At 40.2% G+C, this 25,934-nt stretch overlaps 2 protein-coding genes across 4 annotated transcripts; both read right to left on the reverse strand.

Annotated features, from left to right (window-relative positions):
- Positions 1-1,623: 1,623 nt before the first annotated feature.
- On the reverse strand, positions 1,624-15,940 carry limd2 (LIM domain containing 2). 2 transcript variants are annotated; one of them, XM_033645131.2, is made up of 4 exons: positions 15,750-15,940; positions 5,124-5,168; positions 4,750-4,886; positions 1,624-4,622 (listed from the first exon to the last, which is right to left on the reverse strand). In XM_033645131.2, the coding sequence occupies exons 1-4, from the start codon at positions 15,750-15,752 to the stop codon at positions 4,463-4,465; spliced, it is 345 nt and encodes a 114-aa protein (XP_033501022.1). In that variant the 5' UTR covers positions 15,753-15,940; the 3' UTR covers positions 1,624-4,462. The 2 variants fall into 2 exon arrangements, with proteins under 2 accessions (XP_033501022.1, XP_078017463.1); XM_078161337.1 differs by lacking the exon at positions 15,750-15,940 and adding an exon at positions 7,806-7,936.
- A 2,168-nt stretch (positions 15,941-18,108) lies between these two features.
- Positions 18,109-25,933, reverse strand: ddx42 (DEAD (Asp-Glu-Ala-Asp) box helicase 42). Of its 2 annotated transcripts, XM_033644998.2 has the most exons (18): positions 25,837-25,933; positions 24,204-24,422; positions 23,932-24,082; positions 23,775-23,836; positions 23,317-23,353; positions 22,751-22,903; positions 22,525-22,629; positions 22,151-22,270; positions 21,850-22,026; positions 21,600-21,728; positions 21,400-21,499; positions 21,271-21,318; positions 21,085-21,182; positions 20,556-20,832; positions 20,229-20,455; positions 20,019-20,129; positions 19,660-19,767; positions 18,109-19,442 (listed from the first exon to the last, which is right to left on the reverse strand). In XM_033644998.2, the coding sequence occupies exons 2-18, from the start codon at positions 24,413-24,415 to the stop codon at positions 18,837-18,839; spliced, it is 2,721 nt and encodes a 906-aa protein (XP_033500889.1). In that variant the 5' UTR covers positions 24,416-24,422; positions 25,837-25,933; the 3' UTR covers positions 18,109-18,836. The 2 variants fall into 2 exon arrangements, with proteins under 2 accessions (XP_033500889.1, XP_078017464.1); XM_078161338.1 differs by lacking the exon at positions 23,317-23,353 and having other exon boundaries at positions 25,837-25,898.
- Position 25,934: the final 1 nt, after the last annotated feature.

The following is a 25,934-nucleotide window of genomic DNA, read 5'->3' on the forward strand; positions in this document are numbered from 1 at the left end:
GCGCGCACGATATTATTAATGGGGCGGACCAGCTGTGACGTAGTTCAGCCTTATGCTGCCTTCAAAGTGACAGGAAAATCGGAATAATGATATTTCATTGCCATGCGTCCGATCGCAGCTTTTTGTCATTTAATTGATGTCAAAAACATCGCTGGTGGAAGTAGTCCGATCATTTACTTAAATTAAGAGTACATTATAAAGTATACTACCGTATCAGTGGTACTTACCGCTAATCCGATATATTTTGACGTGTATTCTTTGGATTTGGACCTCATTGTTGGCCAGTTTCTCTAAGTAACACTTACCTCAAGCTGCTCACTCTAAGTGTGAGTCACATTTGCAATTTGCAAGTGGTGTAAGGAGTTCTCAGATCAGTTACTTCAATAAAGGTAGTAATACCACAATGTAACATAGTCTTTCTACATTGTACTATTAATACAACAATGTAGAAAGACTATGTTACAAGTAAAAGTCCTGCATTAAAAATTTTACTAACAAGTGAAAGTACAAAAGTGTCAGCATCAAAACATGTATAAGTACTCATTATGCACAGTGGCCCATTTCAGAAAATAATAAATGATATAATGGGATTATAATTACTAATGCATAAATGAATTCATCACTTTAATGTTGCAGCTGGTAAAGGTGGAGCTAACTTTATATACTGCTGGGTAGCTTAATCTATAACCATATCATAAATCATTTAATGATTATATTCTTAATCTGTAAAGTAACTAGTAACCAAAGTCATCAAGTAAGTTTAGTGGTGTAAAAAGTACAGTATTTGCCTCTGAAATGCAGTGAAATATAAATATTAAGAATAAAATGGAAATACTCAAGTGCCTCAAAATTGTAGTAACGTATAGAACATAAGCAGATGTACTTAGTTACACTACACCTCTGTTTTTGCACCTTATTGATAATCATTTGTTATTATTTGTATTATTTTCACCTTCATATTTGCACTCTTTCCTATTCTGCAACTGCTGCGTAACAGTTCCCCTCGAGATAAATAAATTTATTAAAAGCATGCAAGTATGATCAGGAAATGTACTTACGTACTTGTACGTATTAACCGTACAAGTACTAAACACAGAAAAAATGGCCCTTGTGACTGTTATATATCATTGGATTGTTGTTACTAATGATTTTACTGTTGTATTTGTTTGAGGTGGAGCTCATTTTTTAACTATTTTTAATGATTATTTTCATTATGGATTAATCTGCTGATAATTTGCTCCATTGTTTGATTACTCAGAGCTAAAAACTCAAAGCACCTCTATAATTTGTGTTTTGTCTAACCAATATAGGAGATTAATCAAAATGATTAAAAATAAATTAAAATTATTTTAAAGCAGCAAATCCTCACATTTGTGAAGCTGGAACCATGTTTTTTTTCTTTTTCAAAAATCCTGATTTGTAAGGTAACTACTAACTAAAGCTATCAAACAACTGAAGTGGAGTAAAAAGTACAATATATCCCTCTGAACTGCAGTGAAGTAGAGGTTATGAAAAACCGCTAACTACTTATAATCTGTATCAAGTCAATTAGTCATTAATCTTGTGGGATTTCAAAGGTTCAGCTATCAGTGCATTAAAAAAAAACCCACTAAAATCATGGCATTAAATCAACACCAGCATTTTATTTTTTTTTCTCCAAAAGCATGTAAAAAACAAAAAAGAAAAACAAGAAAGAAAATGCACAAAATGATTGTGTGTATTGGCGTAGAAAGGGGGGCGCTTACATTTTAAAATGTTACACTTCCATACCACAACTAAGCAATAGAGAGAAGGGAGAATAGAGGAGAACGACTGAAAATACAGTCCAAGCGTCCTTTAGCTGTAAGGCCACCTCAATCCACAGGTCAAGTCTGTAATACATTTTCAAAGATGCATACATTTAAAATGTCTCGATGACAACAGCATTGAAAAGAAAGTCCACATCAAGATAAGCACAAAAATGAAATGACTCACAGATTTAACATTTAAACGTTACATCGCAATCATTCACCTGAGCCTCTTGGCACCAGTGTTAAGTGTACCTTATCTGCGCTTAGAGGTTGCAATTCACAGATTCTGCAGTTGTACCTTGGCGAACTGCTAACGGAGAATGACAAAGACAGCATTTCTAGATACAATACTCTTAATTTTAAAGCATTCTCAGGGATCCAGAGGACCATTTTAAAATGGAGGAAAATATAAAATATACATAGTCACACACACACACACACACACACATACAGTAGAATTAGAATTATTGTACATTTTATGTGGATAAAAAGTGGTTATATAGGAAAAAAATGGCTGCTGGTTGAGTGAAGTAATCCTATGTTAAAGAGTGGGGCTCTAAAGGAAGCGGGTCTGTTTTTGAGAAAGGCATGATCAGGAGATTTCTTTGTCGATCTGTGCACTCAAAGGAATCATTTGAAAAAGCAATAAGGTCAGCTATTTATTTCTAAGGCTTCTCTTTTAAAAAAAGTAGCAGATATCCATCTGTTTAAGTTTAGCTTTCTACTTTGCACAGCATGCTCAAATTCACAGTAAACCTTCAGTCACAAAAAAGTACTTTGTGTCATTCAAGTGTCAGTCAAGTCTCAGTGGTATTCAGAAGTTTTCTAAGATGAAATATTTGAATGGCTTTAGACTCATTCTTAATATAGAATGAAATATAAATGCGGAGATCTTGTCTAACTGGGATAATTTCTCTTAGGTGTTGTAATTAAATAAAATAAAGTGGCAGGAGTGCAGTAGCTGCACTGCAGGCCGAGGCAACGTATTCAAAAACTTTGAATAAAGGCTATGTTGAGTTCAGGGCAAGTTTTTTTTTCTTCCTCTCACACTAGACACTACTGTCACACTTTCCCCAGCAGGGGGTGCTCTGCATTGGGTTTTTGCATGCAGCATGCAGGAGCACATCTCACATCAGGGGACCAAAACTGTGACATATCCTCAATCAGCCAACTACTGTTAATTCAGTAGGAAGAAATAGGTCCAGGTGCTAAGATGTATTTAGCTAATAAGACAGGAGATGAGAACAGGAAGGCATTTATTTCAAAAGGAAACCTGTCCCCTCTTATTAGATGGGACTGGGGGGGGGGGTAACAAAATGATGGATGTTCTACATCCCCCATAAAAACTTTCCAGCTATATGAACACACTCAAATACAGCAGGGGAAAATCACCACAAGACGCCAACAACTGACAAAGTGCGAAATGACGAAGGAACAAAATTGTGTGGTTTCCTGCAAGGCTTAAGCTCCGTCCATCAATATCTTCATTTGTAGCAAAGGTCATTTTACTAACAACCAATTCAACCAAATGTTCACGTCTCCTCTTAAGATGTTTCATCCGACGGAGTGAGGGATGTGTGCTAACGAGGCCTCAGTTTCCCTGTGATTATCTTGTCTGGTGATCATGTGTGGTCATATGTGCAAGACGAGAGTACAGCAAGGTGGAGAATGTTCACAAATCACAAACTACAGCTCTACGTACAGATAGTATACAAAACACAATCTGAGAATTCCATTAAAATTCCAACCACCAATAAAAGCTCAGAGAGGATCAACTTATGTCGTGACATCAATCAAATCCAAACTCAAGTGCTTCTAAAATCCTTTAAAAAGTGAATCCTTATGCATCGATGAAAAACAAAATCATTCACAACACAAAAAGATCGATACAGTTGTAAGATAAGGCTAATAAGACCCAGTCATCCCAACATGCAAGGATTAGACTTACAGTGGTCAATAAAATAAAAACAAACCATGGGATGAAGAGAACGATGACAAAACAAAAATTAAAACACGAGAGGTGAGCTGTTGCTGATGTGCGCGTTTATTTTACAGTACTCTGTACCCTGTTTGTTCCTCAAATATATGAAACCTGACAAACTGACATGAACTGTCTGACAGCAAAGTCACAATACTGAGGACTATTATTTTGATTTGTGTGTTTTGTTAAAATGAGTGAAATTATGCTAATTTTGACCTGAGTGTATGCTCGACTGCAAAACATGGATGCTCTGTAACCTCTCTGATATGTTCGCCTGAGCATACGGTATTCAAAAATTAAAAAGGGTGCAAATTCCTAAAAAGAATTTAAAAAAAAGAAAAGGATTATTATTATACCCCCCATACCAGAGAAGGCTTTTGGTCACAATCAACTGCCAATTCCAAACAGGAAATTGGAAAACAAAAGAAGGAAAATACAAATATCACTCAAATTGAACCCTAAGTATATCCCCAAAAATTATTTTTTAAGTTGTATGGATTATGACTGGCCAGTCATTTCCTAGCTGTTTGTGCATGTATCTGTTCTGATGGCATTTAAAAAGCGAGAGTGAGCGCGTGGGTGATTTAACAGTGCCCCAGCATATGAGGCATGTGTTCATCGTGATGTATCGGAGGTGTTAGGAGGAGGAAAAGGAAGAGGCATGGCTGGGATGGGACACAGGCAGACATGATTATGCCGTCTTTGTTATATTATCTGTCTCCTTGGAGGCCCAGAGCTCTTTGTGCTGTTTGCGTCCGAAGCCCTCGTCGTAGTTGCCTTTGCTTTTGAACAGCTGCTGGAAGTGGGGTTTACAGTAAAATTCGCCTTGAAGAGCTGCAAAGGTGCCAAGGCTGCCGGAAAGAGGAGGAATCAAACAGTTATATACAATTAAAAGGATTTAGGAGAAGAGGAATGTCAGTGTGAATGAAAGTCTTTTTAAGGATCTGCAGGAACCCTGAAAACAGTATATACAGTCACCTTAGTTTGGCGTTGCAGTGCTTGCAGCAGAAGCATGTTGAATGGAAGACCAGGTTGTTGGCAACCAATCTCTCCATTGGGTAGACCGTCTTCTCACATGATGAACACACTTCCTTTTGGGTCTTGAAGCTCAAGGACTGAGCACACAAACATACCGGTTTACTACCAGACACACAGTGATCTAGGCCTTGATCCATACTGAGATGAAAGCTTGCATTTATAAAACAAGACACAAAATGCAGGAAATACTTCCTTTGCTCTTTCTGAGATCAAAAGGCTGATGAATGTAAAGTGGGGCAGGAGTAATGCACACGGAAGAGGAACAGAGAAGCATGAAAGGGGTGAGACACAAAAGACAGACGATGCATATTTACCTTAGATCGCTGGACAGGTTTCTCTTCAGTGGTATTCCTGGTGTCCTGGATAACCAAACAGAGAAATTATCAAAAAACAAATATATTCAAATCTGTGCAAGACTCCTGTTATACTCTTAAGTGCAATAACAAATATTAACAGAGTTCTGTTTGATTACAAGCGACAGAAAGACGTCACATGGATGGAAGAAGGTATTTTTCATTGTCCTCGTTACCTTTACCAGTGTGTTGGTATTGTCAATCTGATCTCTCTTTCTCTCCCCCTCTTTCTATTTGCTCCATCTGTCTCTTTGCACCCCTGGGAGAGGATCAGGTGCCTTCTGTCTGGTCATGTGAACTGAGCTGTGGGACGCTCTGCATGGGGCGGCCCTCAACATAGTAGAACAGCTCAGAACCAGCCTTCCGGTTAGGAAACTTCACAGGGAAGTATCACATGAAATTTAAAACAAATGGTACGGGGATGTCTAAGTGAAACAACATGACTGACACCTGTTCTGCCCGTCTTCATCATCGTAGCTTTCCAATTTACAAATGTAATAAAGCATTTCCTCAACTCAACCCTACAATCATCCACAATTGCAGGCTTGCGCTTTGATTCTCTGGTTGCCATTTAACATAGGTCTCCACATTTTCTTTCACATTGTGTCAAGTAATTGCAGTTCAAATCATGATGACAGGAGGAACTGAAAGACTTCCCCTCGAGGCGCACAGAAGGTTGAGAAGAGAGAAAAAAGCTTGCACGATCTCAAGCTGAGGACAGTAGTAATGGGTGTATCTGCCCTCAAGAGCATTGCAGCCAGTCCCCAGCAGCAGCAACAAGCATGACCACATCTTTAAGCAAGGCTAACAGGTAGTTCAAGCGGATAACAAACAGACAGAAAGACATTCATATCTGTACACAGTACATGGTACCATGGAAAAGCCAGTGTGCAGGGAAGAAGGGCAGCCTCTGTTTAGGCAGGGGGAAAAGTCCACTGCAGACTTTGCTAAAACCCTGTTATGTAAGGCAGTTTGGCTGGAGCTGGAGGGAAGTGGTGGATTTGGGGTTGGGGGGGTTCAGGGCCTGCCAGTGCAAAGAGAAAGAGATCTTTGGCATCAGAGGCGACTGCTGATCTTCATTTTTTCCAGGTCTATTACTCTTGGACTTGCACAATTTCTTGCTTTGTCGGCAGAATAACAAATCAAGAGTCCGCCCCGGTGATGGAAATGACAGCATTAAGTATGTGCATCCATCTTCCTCATAAAAACTTTGATCTGCCTGACGTGAGTTCAAATCAAAAGCTGTTTAACTGACTAATGATTTAAGTGTGTTGCACTCACAAAACTTAGAAAGGTAGGGACAATCACAGTTCATATACATTTTATATCTTGATGTCTCCTGTATGTGCTAGTAAATTTCACAAAAAAAAATCAAAAAGAGAGAAAAAAAAAAAAGAGAAAAAAAGAGAGAAACCGATTATAGATCAAACGTAAGTGACGGGAAAGTCTGTTTTGGGTGATTCAGCTCATTTAATGCATTAGCAACTGAGGTAATTCTTCATAATGACAAAAACTACAACAAAAGGTCACTGATTGTTGATTACCACCAGGTGGCATATGTATATTAAAGGCTGTATCCAACTTTCTTGCTATCAAAAAAGATCAGTTTCGTTCAATATATAGAGTGCCGAAGTCACGTCCCTTCCGGTAGAGCTCATGGGACCTTAGATCAGAAAAAATATGAATGGCAGTGAATGGGCAGAGCAATATTATCTTTTGTTCCCGTTTGAGTTGCGACATAAAATCTAAATATGTTGTTAATGAATTTAAAACATAAATTTTAAGTTCAAGAAAGTCATACTTTGTGGTAAAACTGTTGAGATAAGCTTTTTCATTAGAAAGACTCAAGAGTACATAGGAGGAGGTTGCGTATGTGACATCATAGCTTTCGCTCGCTTCCTGCAGCTTGGCCTCCCCGCTGAAATTCCACTGTTTTATGATTGATTGATTTATGATTGAAGATATCTGTGTGTTTTGTGCCAGGTTGCAGTCACTCCAAGCTGCAGGAAGTGAGCGAAAGCTATGAAGTCACATACGCGACCTCCTCCTGTGTAGTTTTTCCAATTACATTTTTTTCAAAAGCTTATATCTCAACAGTTTTACCACAAAGTATGACTTTCTTGACCTTAAAATTTATGTTTTAAATTAATTTATGACATATTTGGATTTCATGTCACAACTCAAAACGGGACCAAAAGATAATATTTCTCTCCTCATTCACTGCCATTCATATTTCTTCCGATCTAAGGTCCCATGAGCTTCACCGGAAGGGCGTGACTTAGGCACTCTATAGGTACAAAATGATTCAAGCTTAGTGTTAGATCATCCTCTCTTCAACAGACATCACTGCCATGACGAGCACAAAATGTTCTTTGTGCATTTGGCAACATTCATGCTGACAGAGACATCCTACTCACTGATGCGCAACATTGCTCCCTACCTCATACGATCAGAGACTGGTGGTCAAATGTATATTGTCTCACGTTATATTTGATCAAATTGTCCTTCCTCATCTGAACATCACTTGTGAAGCTATCTGGAAAAGTAAGAGTGGCCCTCTCTAAAAAGTAATCTATGAATATACCTTAATGCACCACTTAACAACTGAGTAGGAGGAGCAACAAGGCTGCTGCCTGCACTTACGAGAACCGGATGACATGCCTTTGAAACAACTGGCTCATTAAGTAAGGACATGCAGCTTCCTGAAGATGCAATCACTTCCCAACTGTCTCCTCTTCATCCCTGACTCCTCTTGAACTCAGTGAATATGTTGCCGTTAAGCTAGCAGACATCTCATGCTTTGCCGGTTATCTAGCAGACTGCATGCTAGACCACTTCCTGTCGCTGCAGCACAACTGCTGAGCCGACTTGACTTTGATCTTCAACATCATTTAACACTACGGACGGAAAACTTTCAGTGTGATAAGTTCTCACAGTCCATTTTTATGGAGGGGGTTAAGTCAGCAGTAGACTGCCAGAGCAGATAAATGAGGTCAGTTAGGGCATATGAAATCATATAATTAATGCAGCCAAAAAAGGAAATCTGATCTGAGTGAAGGCACAACATTGCCAATGTTTTTTTTTTTTTTTTTTGGTAAAAAACGAGGCAAGATTAGTTACCATGTTAGGGGGCAGGCATGCATTCCACACACACACACACACACACACAGACACACATACACAGGCATCCAGGAAGAATTCAGATTAGCTTGTGCCATCTTGTCTTGTTTTACCTTATATGTACATGAGCCACAATTGCCACCAAACAGCTCGAATGTGGCAGGAAGTTGTTTTGACACATCTGGCTTCCTCTGTCTCACAGTCCCAATAGGGACAGCAGCAACTAATGTACTTCATTCCAATAAACAACTGCTAACTACCACTTGTTGTGTATGAATGCTTTGGCTGCAGAGTGAATAAGCTTCAAGAGATTTATGATCTCAGCTCTGAAGTTAACAGTTCACATATTAGCTCAAGAGTCCATCTAATCAAAAAGACAAAAGGGTAACTAAAAACATGAAGGGAGGAAAAATGAAGGGCCTTCATGAGCACAAAACGGCACAAAAGGTTTTCAATATAAACATAAATAAAGAGTGTTTGCAGTGTAGTTAATTAGCTCTGCTACACCAAACACTGTTTTAACTGTGAAGCATTTTGACATACCACACTGTGTGAGAAGCTCGAGCCAGCTGGAGAGTCGCGTCTTACTCAACAAAGACCACTTTCACACAAGTGGTGAAATCTTGCAACAGAGGTTCAACTCTTACCTCACAGCATCATAGCCTTGCTTCAGTTTTAAATTACACCTGCACATGTCTGCCTGAGTGTGTTTCTGTGTTGATGTTGCAACAACACAGGTGGTTTTGGTAGAATAGTGCCAGGGCAGGCAGCACTTTCAATTTGCTGAAAAAGGAAGAGACTGATATTTTGGGAAATAGGTTTATTTGCTTTCTTGTCAAGGGTAGGATGAAAAGATAAATACAACTGTCGTGTCAGCAGCCAGTTAGCTTAGCTTAGCTTAGCTTAAAGACTTGAAACGGGGAAAAACTGCTCTTCATGAAGCAAGTTTGGCCCATAACCCCCCCCCCATAAAACTATTACTGGCCATTTAAACACTTTAAATTTTCTACAGAAACAATCTAGATGTAATTTGTTAATTAGTGAGCTTTAGAGTTTCTGGTAGGTAGATTTTACCCTTTGATGGAGCCATGTCAGCAGTTTCTCCCACTACAGTTTTAATGATGAGCTAAGATAGCTAGCTGCCACAGACTACATACAATAATGGACTAGCTAGTTACCCATTGGTTTATGGATTCCCGTTTTGAAGCCTTTAGTCCAGCATTTTGGCCGTCGTGAATATATTTGGTCAAGAGGGTGGAGCTAGGGGTGAATCTGACTCAAACTGTAATGACACCTCACAGACAGCCTAAATATGCATACTTTTAAGCTTTGATAAAATGTAAGCGGATGAGTTATTAAAAATACCCCCCATACAACTGTCATGAATGTTGGGATTAGTTATAGAGACCAAAGCCACTTTTTGTACCAGGCTGTAAACATGTTTTGGGTTTTTTTTTGCAGTAAAGTTGGGCATTTTAACATGGCGGATTGACTCGCCCTTGGAGCTAGTCTCAAGTGGTCATTAAAGGAACTGCAGTTTTTGGCACTTACACATTGGCTTCATTCTTCAGCCCTAGAGGTTGCCACTTGCTAGCTGCTGGGATAGCTACATATTTGACACACAGACATGAGAATGGTATCAATCTTTTCATGTGACTCTCAGCAAAAAGCAAATAAGTGCATTCCCCAACTATTCCTTCAATCAGTAATTGATGGGCTACTGTGGATCTGCATCTGCCCAGTGAAGGACGAGTTTGGGTTTAACCTACTGTGGTGAGGATCCTCAAAACAAAACAAAAAAAACTCTGCCTTTTCCCCGAGGCTACAGAGCATCCATGTGTCAGGAGAGTTATTGAAGTCAGTCCTTATTCTTTCAAAATCAGGGGAATATGTGATAAGGAGAGAATTTGAGGACCAAGTTTAAAAAGCATACAACCTAAAAATAATGTGGGACAGTCCTTCACTTTTATGGAAGTCAAATAGGCGCTTATGTACAAACCAGACCCCTCTTGTCTAAATCTGTGTTTACAAGGGCTATCTGGTGACGTAAAGCACAGCTATTTAGAGCCGTTGCAACTCTAAAGAATATTACAAGGGTAAAAAGTCAGTATGTTCATAAAGAGTTCAAACTTTATTGTGCTGATTGACACAATTAGAACCACCCTCCAGCACTTAACACCCGACCACCACTGAATACACACTGTGGTGTGTGATTCACTGCAACAGGCCCCTAGAAGGGAAGGCAGGCACTATGCTAACAAAACGTCTTCTGTCATTAATCCAAAACAAGGCTCCCACTCTCTCTCATCCCTTATTTTTAGAAACATGATCATTGTTTAATCGTTTGGGACAGCAGAGTGGAAACCACGGAACAAATGTGAAGAAACTCATCCTTCAAAACAACATAACAGTGTTAATGAGCCCATCCATCGGCTGTCGAGCAGTTTGACTTCAAACTAATCAAAACAAACTATATTTCTAGTCCGGTACACGCAATATAAACCATGAGGCTTTTGGAGGTAGCATCTCATCGTATATTGCACTTTCTGGACCTGCGAGCCATGACACTGATCCAACAACTAAAACAGCTGCTGCAGGGAAGATATACAGTCTCCCCCTGACAGCAGTCTTCTATCAATAACTCTGAACATGAAGAGACGAAGCAAGTTATGTGAACAAGATGCCCGAGAAAAAAAAACAACAACCTCTAACTCAAGACTGGTATGTGGTTAATAAAAAAACTTTCCTGTGATGGAAAAGTAAGTGGAAGTGGAAGTAGGATGAAGCAGTTTGATCCGTCTGATGGAGGTTCAACACGCCACTCTGCAGAGTAATCACATATGGGGGGGGCTTGGTCAGCCACTACTTCTCTTCCCTTTTTAAGCTTCCTGTATGCAACGAGAAAGTGATGGGGCATTTTTTCTGTTTGAGGCCACAGGACATTGAATGTCTGCTTAGTCAGCTGACGCCGGACACTTGTTTTTTCACTTCCTGTCTAGGGAGGCTGTTAATGTCTAGATAAAACCTTTTGAAGGATTTATCGAAGTGTGCGGCTTTGTTGCTGTACTTTGACAAATGCTTAAAAATTGCTCAACTCGAAGAGGGTGGAAAAATAGGGTTACAACTTTGTGAAAATTTTTCCTTCCCAAAAGGCAACGTTTTCAATTGTCCTATGTTTTATCCTATCAATAGTGCACAACCTAAGTTATCAAATTTCATATTTGCTTGAAAATTCACTTAAACAATTAATCTATTATTTACTCTAACTCTGTCAACCCACTAATTGATTAATCAACTGATGATTGCAGGTCTAGGTTACTTTAAGAAGATGAAAAAAAAATGGAGCATTTCAGAAGTGTTATTTTTCTTTGTGTTTTTGTTGAAATCAAAACAAGAACTAGTCCTCAAAAAGGGAAAAACAAAATGCTCACATTTTACCATCATTCCTGAGAAGGCACTGCTCTTTCAGATTGTGATTGTGATACTGATTTTTCATAGGGATAGACTGATATGGATTTTTTAGGGCCGATACCGATTTTTTTTCCCATCACCCTTAGCCAATGACCGATTATGGACTGCCGATTTTCTTGAGCCGATATTTGGGGCCGATACTGCTTTTGCTCCCTCAATTTACATAAAAAAAATGACACAATGATAACAAATATTACAGGTCTCAAGTTTAAAATAAGAAACATTTATTGAACAGTAAAAAATACTACAACAAGATGGAAAGTTGAGGTAGAACAGGTAGAATATTATTATTATTATTATTATTATTATAATACATTCAAATAAAAAAAGAGTTCAGTGCTCTTAAATCTTCCAGTAATGTCTTTATAAAATAAACAAATATTTAAGCTGAAGCATAAATAAAACAACAACAACTACTGTACACAGTAGGATTCAACAGCTTTGTTCAACTTAACCACATACTTTCAAATGAAAAAAAGTGCCAGGGAATAATAAATCCACGAACCCACGCGCGTATTGGCCGATGCCGATACAAGTAAAAGAACTCAAATATCGGCCCCATATATCGGCCGGCCGATGTATCGGTCTATCCTTAATTTTTCGCTTGTAATTTGTAGTCAGCAAATTTTTGTTCACAGACCATTAAGTTCTACACCCCAATGCCTTTCCAACTTCGCTGAAAAAGCTCAGTGTTTCCTTTTGTCAGTCCTTTGAAGAAGTTGCCTGAGGGCATAATTAAAACTACTTAAGTCCTCTGATTGTTTGTGTCAAATATCTGTCTGACATCAAGTTAAAACATCATAAAATCAGATAATAAAGTCAGAAAGCCAAATGCAATGTCTGTTTTTGTCGAAAAATTGTATGCCTCATTTTATCCCTTGACTAAATGGTGTTTAAACCTGCGATGTTCATAAAAACAAATGGTTGGTGCTGGTATGCTGCAGCAGCTGCTCTGTTGATGTGTTTTTCTTAAAACTGCAAGTAACAAAACCAGTGAAGGCCTGTAAAAGAATGTGTTGAAGACCTGGAGCCTGGAGCAACTTACTGAAGGTAAAGAAGAAACAGCCTCAAGTGCTACTTCTGATCAGATGTTATCACAAACTGAAGAAGAAGGGAAACATTTCACAACCACAGTCTCCTCCAGGACTGGAATTCAGGATAACATGCCCTATCCCATCTTTTTTTTGTTTTTTTTTTAAAAAAAAAAACCTCATGCAAATATCTGCTCTGTGATCATAGAACATTTCCATCACACACTAAGGACTCCTTAACTGAGACGCTGTTGACTGAGACATTGAAAGCCAAGGGACAGGGGAGTTAGTGTTGACTTTTTTTCCACTAAATAAGTTGTCTTAAGTACCAAGATCAAATGTGGATCATTTAGGTTACAATGAGTAGATTCCCACAGAGCTCTGCAGTCTTGGAAATCACATCTACTGTTGATGGGTGATACTGTGGGAAACTCTACACGTTAAGTCTTTCTAAATCAGCCTGCCCTAAGGTCCTTTCAAACCAGACAGCCTACATCATTAGATCAGCATTGACTGCCACAGAGATGCAAAGCAATGTGAGTGGCATGACTGTTGTTTAGACTATTAAAACTGAGAATATGCACACAAAGATTTAAACAGCAGGGAGCTGCTGATTGAAATATATCATATAAACCCAATGCCAATAAATAATGAGCAATAAAAAGACAATTGGCTTTTGACATCTTACTCAGACTGATTTGTTGCTGCATTTGTAGGGAAGCTGCACCTTTATCTGTCCGAGATCTGAGTTTAATTAGACTGCAGTGAACCATGTCAGGAAATGAAATAAATCAAACAAATCGAAGTGAAAGGAATGTGTTAAGCCTTTGCCTGTTTGGGCCAGAAAACGTCTATACAGGTTTGCAGAGCCTTCAGTCAGATTTCTATTACCCAGAAAAGGAGGAAACAAGAAGCAACATAAACTGGGTGGGGTGCATGAACATATGTGCCAAGTTGGCAATCAGACATCTGTCTGATGATTGAGAAATAATACCTTAACATGACAATTATATTCAAGGTAAAACTGGGCTTCCATCAAAATAGAAACTATTTCTACCCCTAAAAAACATTAAATCACACAGAGAAACGTGTGTGCTCTTTTGTACACATAACAAACCTGTCAATATTTCTCATTTTCAAAAAGGAAAACCTCATAAATTATTAGGAATGAGAGAGAAAGGGACAGGTATGCAGCAAGTGGAAATTATTAGTCTGACCATTTTTGCCTGCAGCTCTATCTCCTGGACCTGCTGGCGACCCATTTAATACTGTTCTGCACATCTGACAGCAGAACCCCCCCCCCCCCCCCCCCCCCCCAACATATGGCACTTCTGACATACCCAGCAAATCAGTTTTCTGTGCGGTAATGGTAATTGTTTGACAGAGCAGCATATGGTCAAACAAAATAAATGTTATTAGTTCTCACTGCAGCTTTGTACAACGGGCTTTGTCTAAATCCTTTTATTTATTTATTTATTTTTTGGGCAAACAAGTCAAATTGCGACAACAGCCTCACAAATCCACCAGCATACTGACGTAAATCAGCCAGGAGAGCAGGGTGTCAATCTGTGCTGTCAACTCTGACTGAAATTACAGTCAGCCAGCCCACTGACGCTGGCAGGAAATGAAAATGACCATATACTTACTTAAGCCTTGTCGCCATACGCCAGGGCTGTAATGACAGACTGTTGTAAATGTGGTGCCCTGAATGGATAAAAGTGGTTTCACTAGACCACAGAGCAGTTTGTAAACTACTCAGCAACACAAACACAGGCAAGACATCTGTACAAAAAAGAGAGTGAAGCACATGTCTTTTTACACCTGGTGTAGGGTTTTAAATCTAATGCTGACATACACAGAGGTTTAATCCAGTCAATCATAGATGACCATCTCAGCAGCTGTAGATGATTTCATAAACTGCAGTGGACATTTTGCACACTGGTGTCCCAGTTACAATCTGGTTTTTGGAGTGTACTTATCCTGGGCTCAAATCTGGAAACGTTTCCTGCAAGTTAGCTGGACGATGCTGTGGCATGTAAAGGCCACATTAAGGTTTCTGATCACTCTCTGTTGATTAAAAGATGATCAGAAACATGGATACTGTTATTATCATGTATATGGTGACATTAATAACCAGGATTCCATAAAATAGCATGTCTCAATTAAAATTAGAAGTAGGATAAGACTCAAAACCAGGATACCAAAGTGAAAGTCTCATTAAGATCAGCATCTTAACCATGATACTGATGCCTTAATTACAAGAAAGCTTAAAATTGATTTTCTGCTTTTACTTAAGTGTTCATTTTATTTATGGTTTATGGGGTTAATGCCCTGTTACAGATTAGTTGCTTTACTAAAGACCTTTATGTAACACTGGACAGGTTGGAGCCAACATTAGTCCAGTTACAACACATTTGCAACAAACAAACAAAAACAATCTGCTTAGAACTGCCGCTTGAACAAAACAAAACGTTAAATCACAGCACATAACGTAAAACCACTAATCTTTTAACAAATCGGCTAAAAGGCAAGGAAATTTAAATTGGAACCATAAGATATAATGCTTTACAAATAAGCTGGGGTAATTTGAGTTACATGTTTTATTTGGTGGGTTTAAATCACCTTTGATATTAATTAGCCAGCAAGCTAGCTAACTACCGCTAATAGACGTTGAAACAAGCGGCGCAGTTAGCATGTTGAGGAGCTCGACGGCGGGCGTTTAAATTCTCCTCAAATTCAACTTAAAGCCCCCAGTAATGTTATATTTCAGCCCAAATACTGCACTTACATGCAACATTTATACCGTGGCTTATACAACAAATCCAGGTTAGCTAACCCCGTTAGCCAGTGGACGAGCATCATCACCTCACCTCATCTCACAAAAAAAAAAAGCCGAGAGGAGAGCAGCGGAGGGAGGGAAGGCTGCAGACACACACGGTGCTAACAGACGATAAAAACCACTCACCATCTGCGCTTCTTGTCTGCGACACGCCGGGCTGATAACGTCTGTTCACTCAGAGGCTGCACGCTGATATTTGCTTTCTCATTCAGTTTTTTTCGAGGCTTTTGTTGTAGACGCTGCTGGCCGCCGTGCCGGTGAGTTTATAACCTCCACTTCGCTTCACGTCTCGGTTTTCATCAGAACAGAGCGTTTTTTCTCCGGCAGGATGTCGCACGCGATTGGCTCTCATCTGCTCCTGATGCATTCAGGGGCTGTCGGACAAATCACAATTATGAGTGGAACGAGGATGTCACTGTAAAGCTTTTACTTTATTGGCCCAGTAAGTGTGAACACACTCAAGAAAATCGATTCCTTTATTTGTTTGTTTTGCTGTAGCTTGCATAGACATAGACATATGAGCTAAACACAAGGACAACAAAGCTGAATAAGGTTTGTTCACACACACACACACACACACACACAATTTCAAAATAGTTGGGTATAGTTTATGTAAAACATAAATACAAACAGAATATAATGATTTGCAAATCCCTTTTGACCGTCAAACTGATAAATCAGAGATACTCAACTTGCTTTGCCTGGGGGCCACTTTTGCAAAATGACAGGGGTTCAGGGGCCAGTTGCAGCAGCCCTGCACATGTACACAAGGGCGTTTCTACAATTTTAGGACAGTAGGGGCTGAGCTCCGACCTCTGTTGGGGTGCTTAGACTGTCTGGTTTGTGCACAAATGGCGAATAAAAATCTTTGACTTTTGCAGGGGATCCTCCCCTAGCAATTTTCTTATAAAGCTCTATGTTGATGCTATTCTTAATGCACCCTGGTACCTTATGTACATTAAAAGTACCATAACAATTCCTCCTATGAATCAATTTATTTTATTTTGTAAATTTGAAAATGGCTGGGTGGCCCCCAGCACCCTATCGAAGGCCACATTTGGCATGCAGGCTTTTGGATTAGTACAACTGCAATAAACATTATTGTTTGTTTATTTGTTTGTTTTGCCACAAGGCCCCACAAAGAGTGGTTGGTTAATCTGTACACACTATAGGCACTGCTCTCACCTACATAAAGTATGTTTGAGATGCTGCAAAAATAGGATCAGGTGAATCATTAAAGATCCCAGCCAATTGGAAGACTGCCTTTTCACCCTGCTGAGGTCGAGAAGAAGGTACAGTTACACCAGGCCAGCACAGAGAGGCTCAGAGGCAGCTTTGATCCTCAAGCCACAAGGATACTGATTGACTGATATACACTTATTATGAATTTGATGCCTGAAGCACATTCCAAAAAGCTCCTAAAGTTCTTTCCATTCTTGCTTGATATATAACTTAAGTGACTCAACAGTCCAAGGTTTCCATTGCTGTATTTTGTGCTTCATAATATGCCCCACATTTTCAATGGGAGACAGGTCTGGACAGCAGGCAGGTCGGTCTAGTACCTGCACTCTTTTCCTGCAAAGCCACGCTGTTGTAACACCTTCAGAATGCAGCTTAGCATTGTCTTGCTGGAATAAGCAGGGATGTCCCTGAGAAGACATTGTCTGGATGGCAGCATATGTCTCTCCAGTACCTGTATGTAACTTTCAGGATTCATGGTGCCTTCACAGATGTGAGAGTTACCCATGATGCCATGGACACTAACACAGTCCCAGACCATCACAGATGCTGGCTTTTGAACTTTGTGCCCATAACAGTCTCAACTGTGCTTCTCCTCCTTATCTTGGAGGACAGGACGCCCATGATTTCCAAAAACATTTTAAACGTGGACTCATCACATTAAAGCACACCAGTATATTTTCTTAAGTACAGTAGAATGTATATGTAGTTTACTTGAGTGCTGATGTGAAATGGCTGTGTTGATTGTTTGCTTGTGATCACTGTTAGAGGCCACAACTTAACATTATTAGTGTCATCAGTGTTAACATGCCCTTGGGCGAAGCGCATTCAGAATTAGTGTTCACTGCCCCCTACTGGTCACAGTGATGAGCTGCAGTGCTGCATTTTGTTCATGGCTGGCTGTTACTTGTTAATATCAATGTTTAAGTCAGCTGCATCAGTATTAACCATATCAATAGAAATTCAGCTGTAGCTTCTTGTGTCATTCAGAGATATGATAGCACAGTAGTTCCTCTAGTGAATACTAGACAAAAATATTTTTGTCAAACATGTCTTCTGAATTTCTTTTTCATGCTCTGTATTACATCTAATGCCTAATGCCCTTTGCTTCAAGAAAAATAGGACAAAATAAAACTATTAGACTGATGTAACTGCATAAAATACCCACTTAAAGCTCTGTATATGTTATCTGGGTTAAACCAGAAGAATGACACAGTTTGAATGTCACAGGAAGCAGATACAGAAATTGATGCTAAACAGGTCTTTTTAATCAAAACTTCACATTTTCCATTGTGTGAATGAACACTTGAAATTCCTCCTATATAAACAAATGCATCTTTGTTGAAAAACATTTAAAAAGCATAGACAGACTAAATGCCAAAGAAAGGCACTTCACTAGGACTTGAATACAAGACACAAAGAGCTATACATCATTTTAACATGTATGTGGGTGAGTCAATCATCACAGAGCACTTGTGAAAAAAATGAAACAGTTCTAAGAGTAATCTTTGTAGATCAACAAAATGCAAACACACTAACACACCTGGCAAAGATCCATTAGGAAAAAAAAATAAAGCTTCAAATCTGCAAGCACAAAAGCATGTTAGGAGCTCCATGAGAGAAAACAAGAGAACATATCCTAGCTCTGAATTGTTTACTGACAGCAGGATTCATTACAGCTCTATTGCTCAATCCTATTGATTTACATTAACAACAGTCTTGATGATATATGTACAGTGGCTGTCTCTGAGCTGCTTGTGTTATGTCTGACACACTCTGTTGAGCTCTTATCAAATCATGAGGTCCTAACCAACCTGACAGGAGTGTCAGTACACTTGAATTAAGAGTCCACAAATCCCCCTACGGTCCTGTGCTTGACTCTGATATGCTTTGCTATCTGCCTACACAACAGACAAGCTCATCATGGAGCAGTTGGTTGCACATATTATTCTATTGATGTGTTTTTTGTTTTCTTTAGTTGTCCCACCTGCTCTTTCTACGCTTTGGTGGTTCAGGGACAGCAAAACTATCATCTCCTCTGTCCCTCCCCTCCCCACTCCCCCTGTCTCCCCCGTCCCTCTCACTCCTCCGATCATCTCTGTCTCTCCTGCTTCCATCTCCATTACGATTATCACTGTGGCGACTGCTGCTGCTGCTGTAGCGGTCCCGGTCCCCGTAGCGGTCACGATCTCTGTCTCCATGGCGATCCCGGTCTCCATGTCGGTCCTCTCCACTGTGTCGGTCGCTCCTGTCGCTGTGGCGGTGGTAACTGTCGTGGCGCCCTCTGTCCTCACCGTGTCTGTCCCTTGGGATGTCTCTCTGTGGAGCAGGCGCAGGCGGAGGGTAGCTGTGCTGTGAACTGGTTTGACTGACAGGCACAGAGCTCAAGGAGCCGGCGCTAGTGAAGCCAGCCATGGACATGGACAAGGCAGCGCTGTGAGACCGCTCTGAGCCGTTGGCGGACTCAGTTGGCACAGAGCTCAGGCTGCCAGCACTGGTCCAGCATGACGAGCTGTTAGACTTAGTGGTGAGCTTTGGAGGGCCGCTGGATGCAGCCACAAAGTGGCTCTTATACTGAGCCTAGAAGAAAGGAGACATTGAGAAGAAGAGATGAGCTGCCTGAGAGGCAAAACAAGAAATCCTTATTTTGAAACTTCAAATTAGAGATTGCACTGCCTCGCAACATAAAATAACCAAAATTTATTTGTAGGGCGGTGATAGCATGCTGATTTATCAGTGAATGAAATAAGGTTAAAGGCATAACAAAGACAGAAGAAGAGGAGGGAGAGAGTTCTACCTGGAAGGCTTGTTTCATTGCAGACATGCGATCTCCCATCGCCCCAGTGGTTGGTTTGCTGTAGCCTTCAAAGCTACTTGTAGAAGACAACAAGCTGCTGCTACGTTCCTGCAAAAACAACAGAAGGTGACTCAGATTCATCTGAATTTTCTCCAAATATCACAGTGAATCACCTCAATTTAAAAGAAATATCTTTGCCATTGTGGAGTATTTAATAATGTCAAAGGGTAAAAGTTTACAGGTGTTGTCTGGAATTTTGTTCAATTCATTTCACAGTGCTTCATAATTACTATGATTATCCTGACATTACCACGTCCAAAAAAAAAAAAAAAAAAAGCATATTTAGTGTAGCAACTCACAGAACTTTCAGCCCCCAGGCCTGGTCTCTCTCTGTAACCAAGACCACCTCCTCCAATATTCAGCTTCTTTCCTTTACCACCTTTGAATCGGGACTTCCTGAACCAAGGATTCTGGAGAAAAAATGTGAACAAAACAAAGTTAAAAATATTCACTCCTAATAACAAATATATTTATTCTATCGCTTTGATTCTTTGAGTTATCTATCTTACCTGCATCGCTAAATCCATCAGTTCCTTAGAAACTGCTTGATTAGCTCCCTCTAGATTTCTCACAAGGTCGCCAGCGAACGTGGTGTCTTTGCCGGTGAGGAGAGTGTAAGCGACGCCCTTCTCTCCAGCACGGCCAGTACGACCAATCCTGTGTGTGTGCGTGTCAATGTCTCGTGCCACGTCGTAGTTTACCACTGTGCGAATGGATGGGATGTCCAGACCACGAGCTGGAGAGGGATGTAAACAGGAAGCAGAGAGTGTTAAAAGATCTTCAATTTAAAATAGAAAACTACTCCCATCTCCACCACCACCTCTTCTCGCACTCACCAGCTACATCAGTGGCCACCAGAACAGGCAAATTCTTTTTCTTGAAGTCGCTGATGACCTTGTTCCTCTCACTCTGATCCATGTCTCCATGCAGGAGGCCCAGGCTGTAGCCCTCCTGGGTCAGGTTAGTAGCCAATTCTTCACAGTTTGCCTTCTTGGTGACGAAGATGAGGACTGAGCCGGAGGAGGTGAACTCAACCAGCCGCCGGGTGAGCCAGCCCCATTTGTCTGTTGGGCTGGGGAGCATTTCCACCACTTGGGTGATGTCCTCATTGGCCTGGTCAGAGAGGTAAGGTAATTAAAACATGAGATCTGCATGTTAAAGCATGTATTCTATTTTATCACATTTAGTTACTCTGAAATATTGTACACTTTAAAATGTTAACGTTTGCTGCCAAAAGAGTTCAAAAATAGTTTACCAGGACCAGTTATATGAAGATTTTGAACAGTGACTGAAACGCTTTCAACTCACACTTAATTTAGAGAACTTATTAGACGTTGTTTGCAGATAATGCATGATGCTGCTTACCTCTCCGATGTCTCCCTGAACCACACGAATAGGATCCACCAAGATGTCTCTGGCCAGCCTCTCTATCTTCTTTCGGAATGTAGCGCTAAACAAAAGGGCTGTAAAGGAAATCATATTAAGAATATTAATAAAAAAACTACCTATGACGATGAAACACTGCCCCAATACTTAAGGAAACCCACTTACTCTGTCTGTCTGGGCGGACATGGCTGGCAATAGATCTGACCTGATACTCTAAAAGGGAAAAAGGATAAGATTCAGTGCATGAAACAAGTTTGAAACATCTCTGATACAGCACTTATTATGCCAACCCACCAAAGCCCATATCAAACATGCGATCTGCCTCATCAAACACCAGGTAAGTCACTCTCTGCAGGGATGTGGCCTTCTTCTTCACGTGGTCAATCAGACGACCCTGTGCGAACACACATAAACAGTAAACCTCTCATTTGTGGCAGCAGTGGAGTGTGAATGTTCTTAGAAGGCAGGTCGAAGACAATAGTTGGTCAACTTACCGGAGTGCACACCACAATCTCTGCTCCCTCTTGCAGAGCTTTGGCCTGCTCCCACATGCTGCCTCCTCCATAAACCGCCACAGAACGCAAAGAGTAGGCTTTCCCAAAACGCTTACATTCTGCATGGATCTGGCAAAGGCACATACATGAGGAAACCAGCTCGCTTCACAATGTATTGTTTTAGTTAATACAGCAGCAAATATACTCTGTACATTCACAAAGTCTGACTCAATCCATTCTCATTTCTTACCTGCTGACAAAGCTCTCTGGTGGGACACACGATGACTGCGATGGGCCCTTCTCCTGCCTCCAGTTCCTTTTGGTCCATGATGTGAACCAGCATGGGCCAGATAAACGCTGCAGTTTTGCCACTGCCTGTTTTTGCAATACCAATCATGTCACGTCCAGACAGAGCTATGGGCACACCCTAGAACCCAGGTTGAGAAAAAAACAACAAAGATTCTTCATGACATAGTCAAAAATAAACAAAAGAAAAGAAAATAAATATATTAAATAAATAAATAAGTTAATATGATAAAGTTGCACTGTACCTGGCACTGAATTGGTGTGGGCTGAGTGTACTCAGACTTGCGGATCTGGTGCATTAGCTGCTCATCGAAGTTGAAGTGGGCAAAGCTAGTACAAGGTTTAGGAGGGGCAGCGCCAGATACCTGAGAAGACAAGGAAGCAGAAATCCAAAGACATTCAGAATTATGATGATGATGAAACCAATAGTTTACACATGATAAAGGCCCATATCTCCAAAGATTTTTTTAACAGAGCCACCACTGCCAAAAAGATTGCTAAAAACTGGATTTGGTTAATCATGGTGATAGTGACTGATCATAGTAATAACTACTATGACATGTGTATCATTTCAGTTATATTATATTTATATACTTGTGTGCATTAATCCAAGACTTACCCTTAGGTTCAATTTGTGCCTTAACTCCAACACTTGAGTTCCAGTCAGGTTGCTGAGCTCTTCATGCTCATTGTAAAAGTTTTTCTCAAAGGGTGGGTAATCAATCTATACAAAAAAAGATGAACAATATCACTCATATGACACAACTTAAAGACATTAAATGTTGACCCATAGTTGAGACAACATGCTAAAACTGTCTGTGCTCAATGAGTAGTATCAAATGTACCTCTGAGTGGTCAATGGGAGGAAGAGGCAAGATGATTTTCTTGGTGGTAGGGGCAATTGGGTTCCCATCACTGTCATAGTCAATGTTTTCTTCCTCTTCCTCTTGGGTCAGCCCAGCTGTGGGATTCTCTGCCATGTAGCGGAAGTAGGCTTCCTGCAGAGAGCACAGCATTTCATGTGAAAAACTGAGCCAGTGTGCTGCTTACCACAGCATCCAGGCACCAGTAACTGACTAATACTTAAGGAGACATTCAATTTAACAGAAGGACAAATTACTATTCACAATCTGATATCACCATATCACTTGCTGACATAAATCAACAATTAAACATGCTTCTTTCACACTTTCTAAACAAGCACAATGTACACAAGAATAAAACACTTCATCATAATAATACTATATGCAACCTGCATGGTCAGTTGTGTGTGTGTGTGTGTGTGTGTGTGTGTGTGTGTTGGGGGGCTTTATAACATTAGAGAGGGCAGATTTAGGGAATGTTTGGTCTGGTCTGGAGACCTCTCTGATCAACGGTGTAGTGAATGAAGAACTTTGGAGGGCTCACTCACTTGTTCATCTTCTTCTTCAATGTCATCACGAATACCCCTGAAATGAAAAGCGGAGAAAAAAAACTTCCCTGCGGCTCGTTCATACACCCAAGACAGCCCACATCCCATATTGACTAAGATCAGTGCTTACCTGATGCTATTTATTAAGCCAGCAAAACAATGCCGGATGTGACATACCTTGTGGCAGTAACAGGAGAAATTTATGATATAATGTCTGAATAAAGCTAAATTGCTATTGATAGTTATAAAAGCGAATAGTACAGGAGTTATGGAAAAATTAACAGTATTATTTTCTCAAATTAGTGGGCTAATACTTTTGCTCACAAAATATAAATTCATGTGGGCAATGTTTTTTTTCACCTTCTGGTCAAATTTCAATTTAAGCATCTATATAAGGACCTCAGAAGTGACTACAAAATAAACAAATGGGAAAAAAATGTGGCGCATTTGAGTCTTACTTGGCTGACTTCTTCTCTTTTTCCTTTTCCTCCAGTTTTCTCATGTCTTTAGCAGCTTGGTTCTGGAAGAGAAAAAGAACAATATTTGTTAGAGAAAACATTAGCAGTCTGAAACATATTCTAGTTTGCCTCTGCTGAACTGTAATTCTCTTCTCACCTCAACCTCTGCCATGAAGGCATCCAGTGGGTCATCTTCACTGTCTGATCCACCACCAGACTGCATCTGCTGCCGTGTGGGTGAGTTCTCAGCTGGGATGTATGGCAGATCCACATTGCTGCTGGACTCCTCTTCATCGTCTTCAAAATACCTTGTTGAACATGACAAAGATGCAGTTTTCTAATACCTGTATACCATAAACCACATTATATACTTATGTGCAAGGGGTTGAAAAAGTGTATATATGCGTATGGAAAAGATTTAATACTCACGCATTTTCCTCATCAAAATTAGCTCTTTTTGTCCCTATTTTGTAAAATGATGGGAGCTGCTGGCCCTTCCCATACCCCCCACTGGATCCTGGGGCTCCAAATGATGTGTGAGATGACTGAGGAAGGCGAGGTTCCTCTTTTTTTCCTGCAAGGGAAAATCCTCCAAACCCAAACCCTCGCTTCACACCTGGACCGCCTTTGTTCCAGTTCATAGTTGTGCTGAGAAAACAAAGGGAGAAACGAGCCTTTAAGATACCTCTGTTATTATTGAAATGTGACTTAGCACATGAATCATGCAAACCTCTCATCAGCTTGCATTTAGTCAACAAGGACCACTTATAATTTAATTAATTTTTTTTATTTTAGCAGGTGTAATAGCAGGTGTATATTGGTGGACAAAGACGGTTTCACAGCATCCTACCAGAAATAAGTCACTTTCTGACCTCACCCCTTTTGATCTGAACAAAAATTTTCTGACATGTTAACTTAGTAATGTGTCAGAACGTGGTTTTATAAACCAAATCAACCATTCAAGAGACAAAGTTGACCAATACTGGACCACCATCCCACCTGAAGACACATATCATCTTCAAAAGTAAACACAACAGCATGGATCTGCAACAAACAAGGATATCCACAATTTCAATACATTTGCTCCAAAATAAATATGCACAACAAGTGATCTTTTTGTCCTTAAATCCTAATTTGCAAAAAATGAGCAAACTCAGATTTCCTTTGTTGTTTTTTTCTATCTATATTGTAGGGTAGACACATCTTTACATCTCCTGTTTCATCTTTTGCACGCTATCAGTTGAGCCACAACGTATGTCTGAGTACATGGTGTTTAGGTCAGGCCTAGCAAATTCATCCTTAATGATGCCTACGATTTGTTTACATCAGTTTTCCCATTAGTGCATCATTACCAGTCAAAAGGCCAAGTAGTAAATGAGTAACGGTAGCCCTGAATGCCATTTACGTTGCATTTCATATCAACAGAATAATCTGCCGCATAATTAAGCTTTTATTGACTTCATTGCAGCAACATTACAGCTGGTAAGATCAGCATTAGCTAACCTTAAACAGCATAGTGTCTATGAACCTAAGCAGCTGTGCAGGTTAAACGTAAGACGAATGTTGCCTTACATCCTCGCCACTCTTTAGACATTTTCATTCATGTCCATGGAGGCACGCGTGTTTACCAAAAAGCAACAGCACATTAATAAGACATATTTTAAATTGGGTTCTGCATGAGGAAACATTAACGTTATTAGGCTGAGAAACCGACGTAACCGCGCTAACACAAAGCTAGCCAGTTAGCCATTTGCTAAACACGAAGCTACAAAGCAAAGCAGCATTAGGATTCAGCTGCCGGCTCTGGGCACTCACTTTGCAGTACAGTAACCTGAGAACAACAACACATTGACCACCATCTGTCTAACGTTACACATAACTGACCCGTTAGCTCAAGGCCGCAAAAAGAGGCCGAGATGGGGGTGCGTGAGGCTCGTGTCGACACACCGTAAATAGGGTTTAGCTAAGATGTCTTTCACAACCCAGCGCAGTATACGATAACCTTATTCGTTGACTGAATATATCGTTAATACTGAAAAAGTGGCTAATAATGCGTATTTACCTATTACTGATTCCACAATAACCTCCTGTGTTGCTGTTCAGCAGACCAAGCGGTGTGCTTCCGTCATCACCGCGCGCAGTGTTTCTGACGTCGTAGGT

This window comes from Epinephelus lanceolatus, chromosome 18 (assembly GCF_041903045.1).
Source record: "Epinephelus lanceolatus isolate andai-2023 chromosome 18, ASM4190304v1, whole genome shotgun sequence".
Taxonomy (NCBI): domain Eukaryota; kingdom Metazoa; phylum Chordata; class Actinopteri; order Perciformes; family Serranidae; genus Epinephelus; species Epinephelus lanceolatus.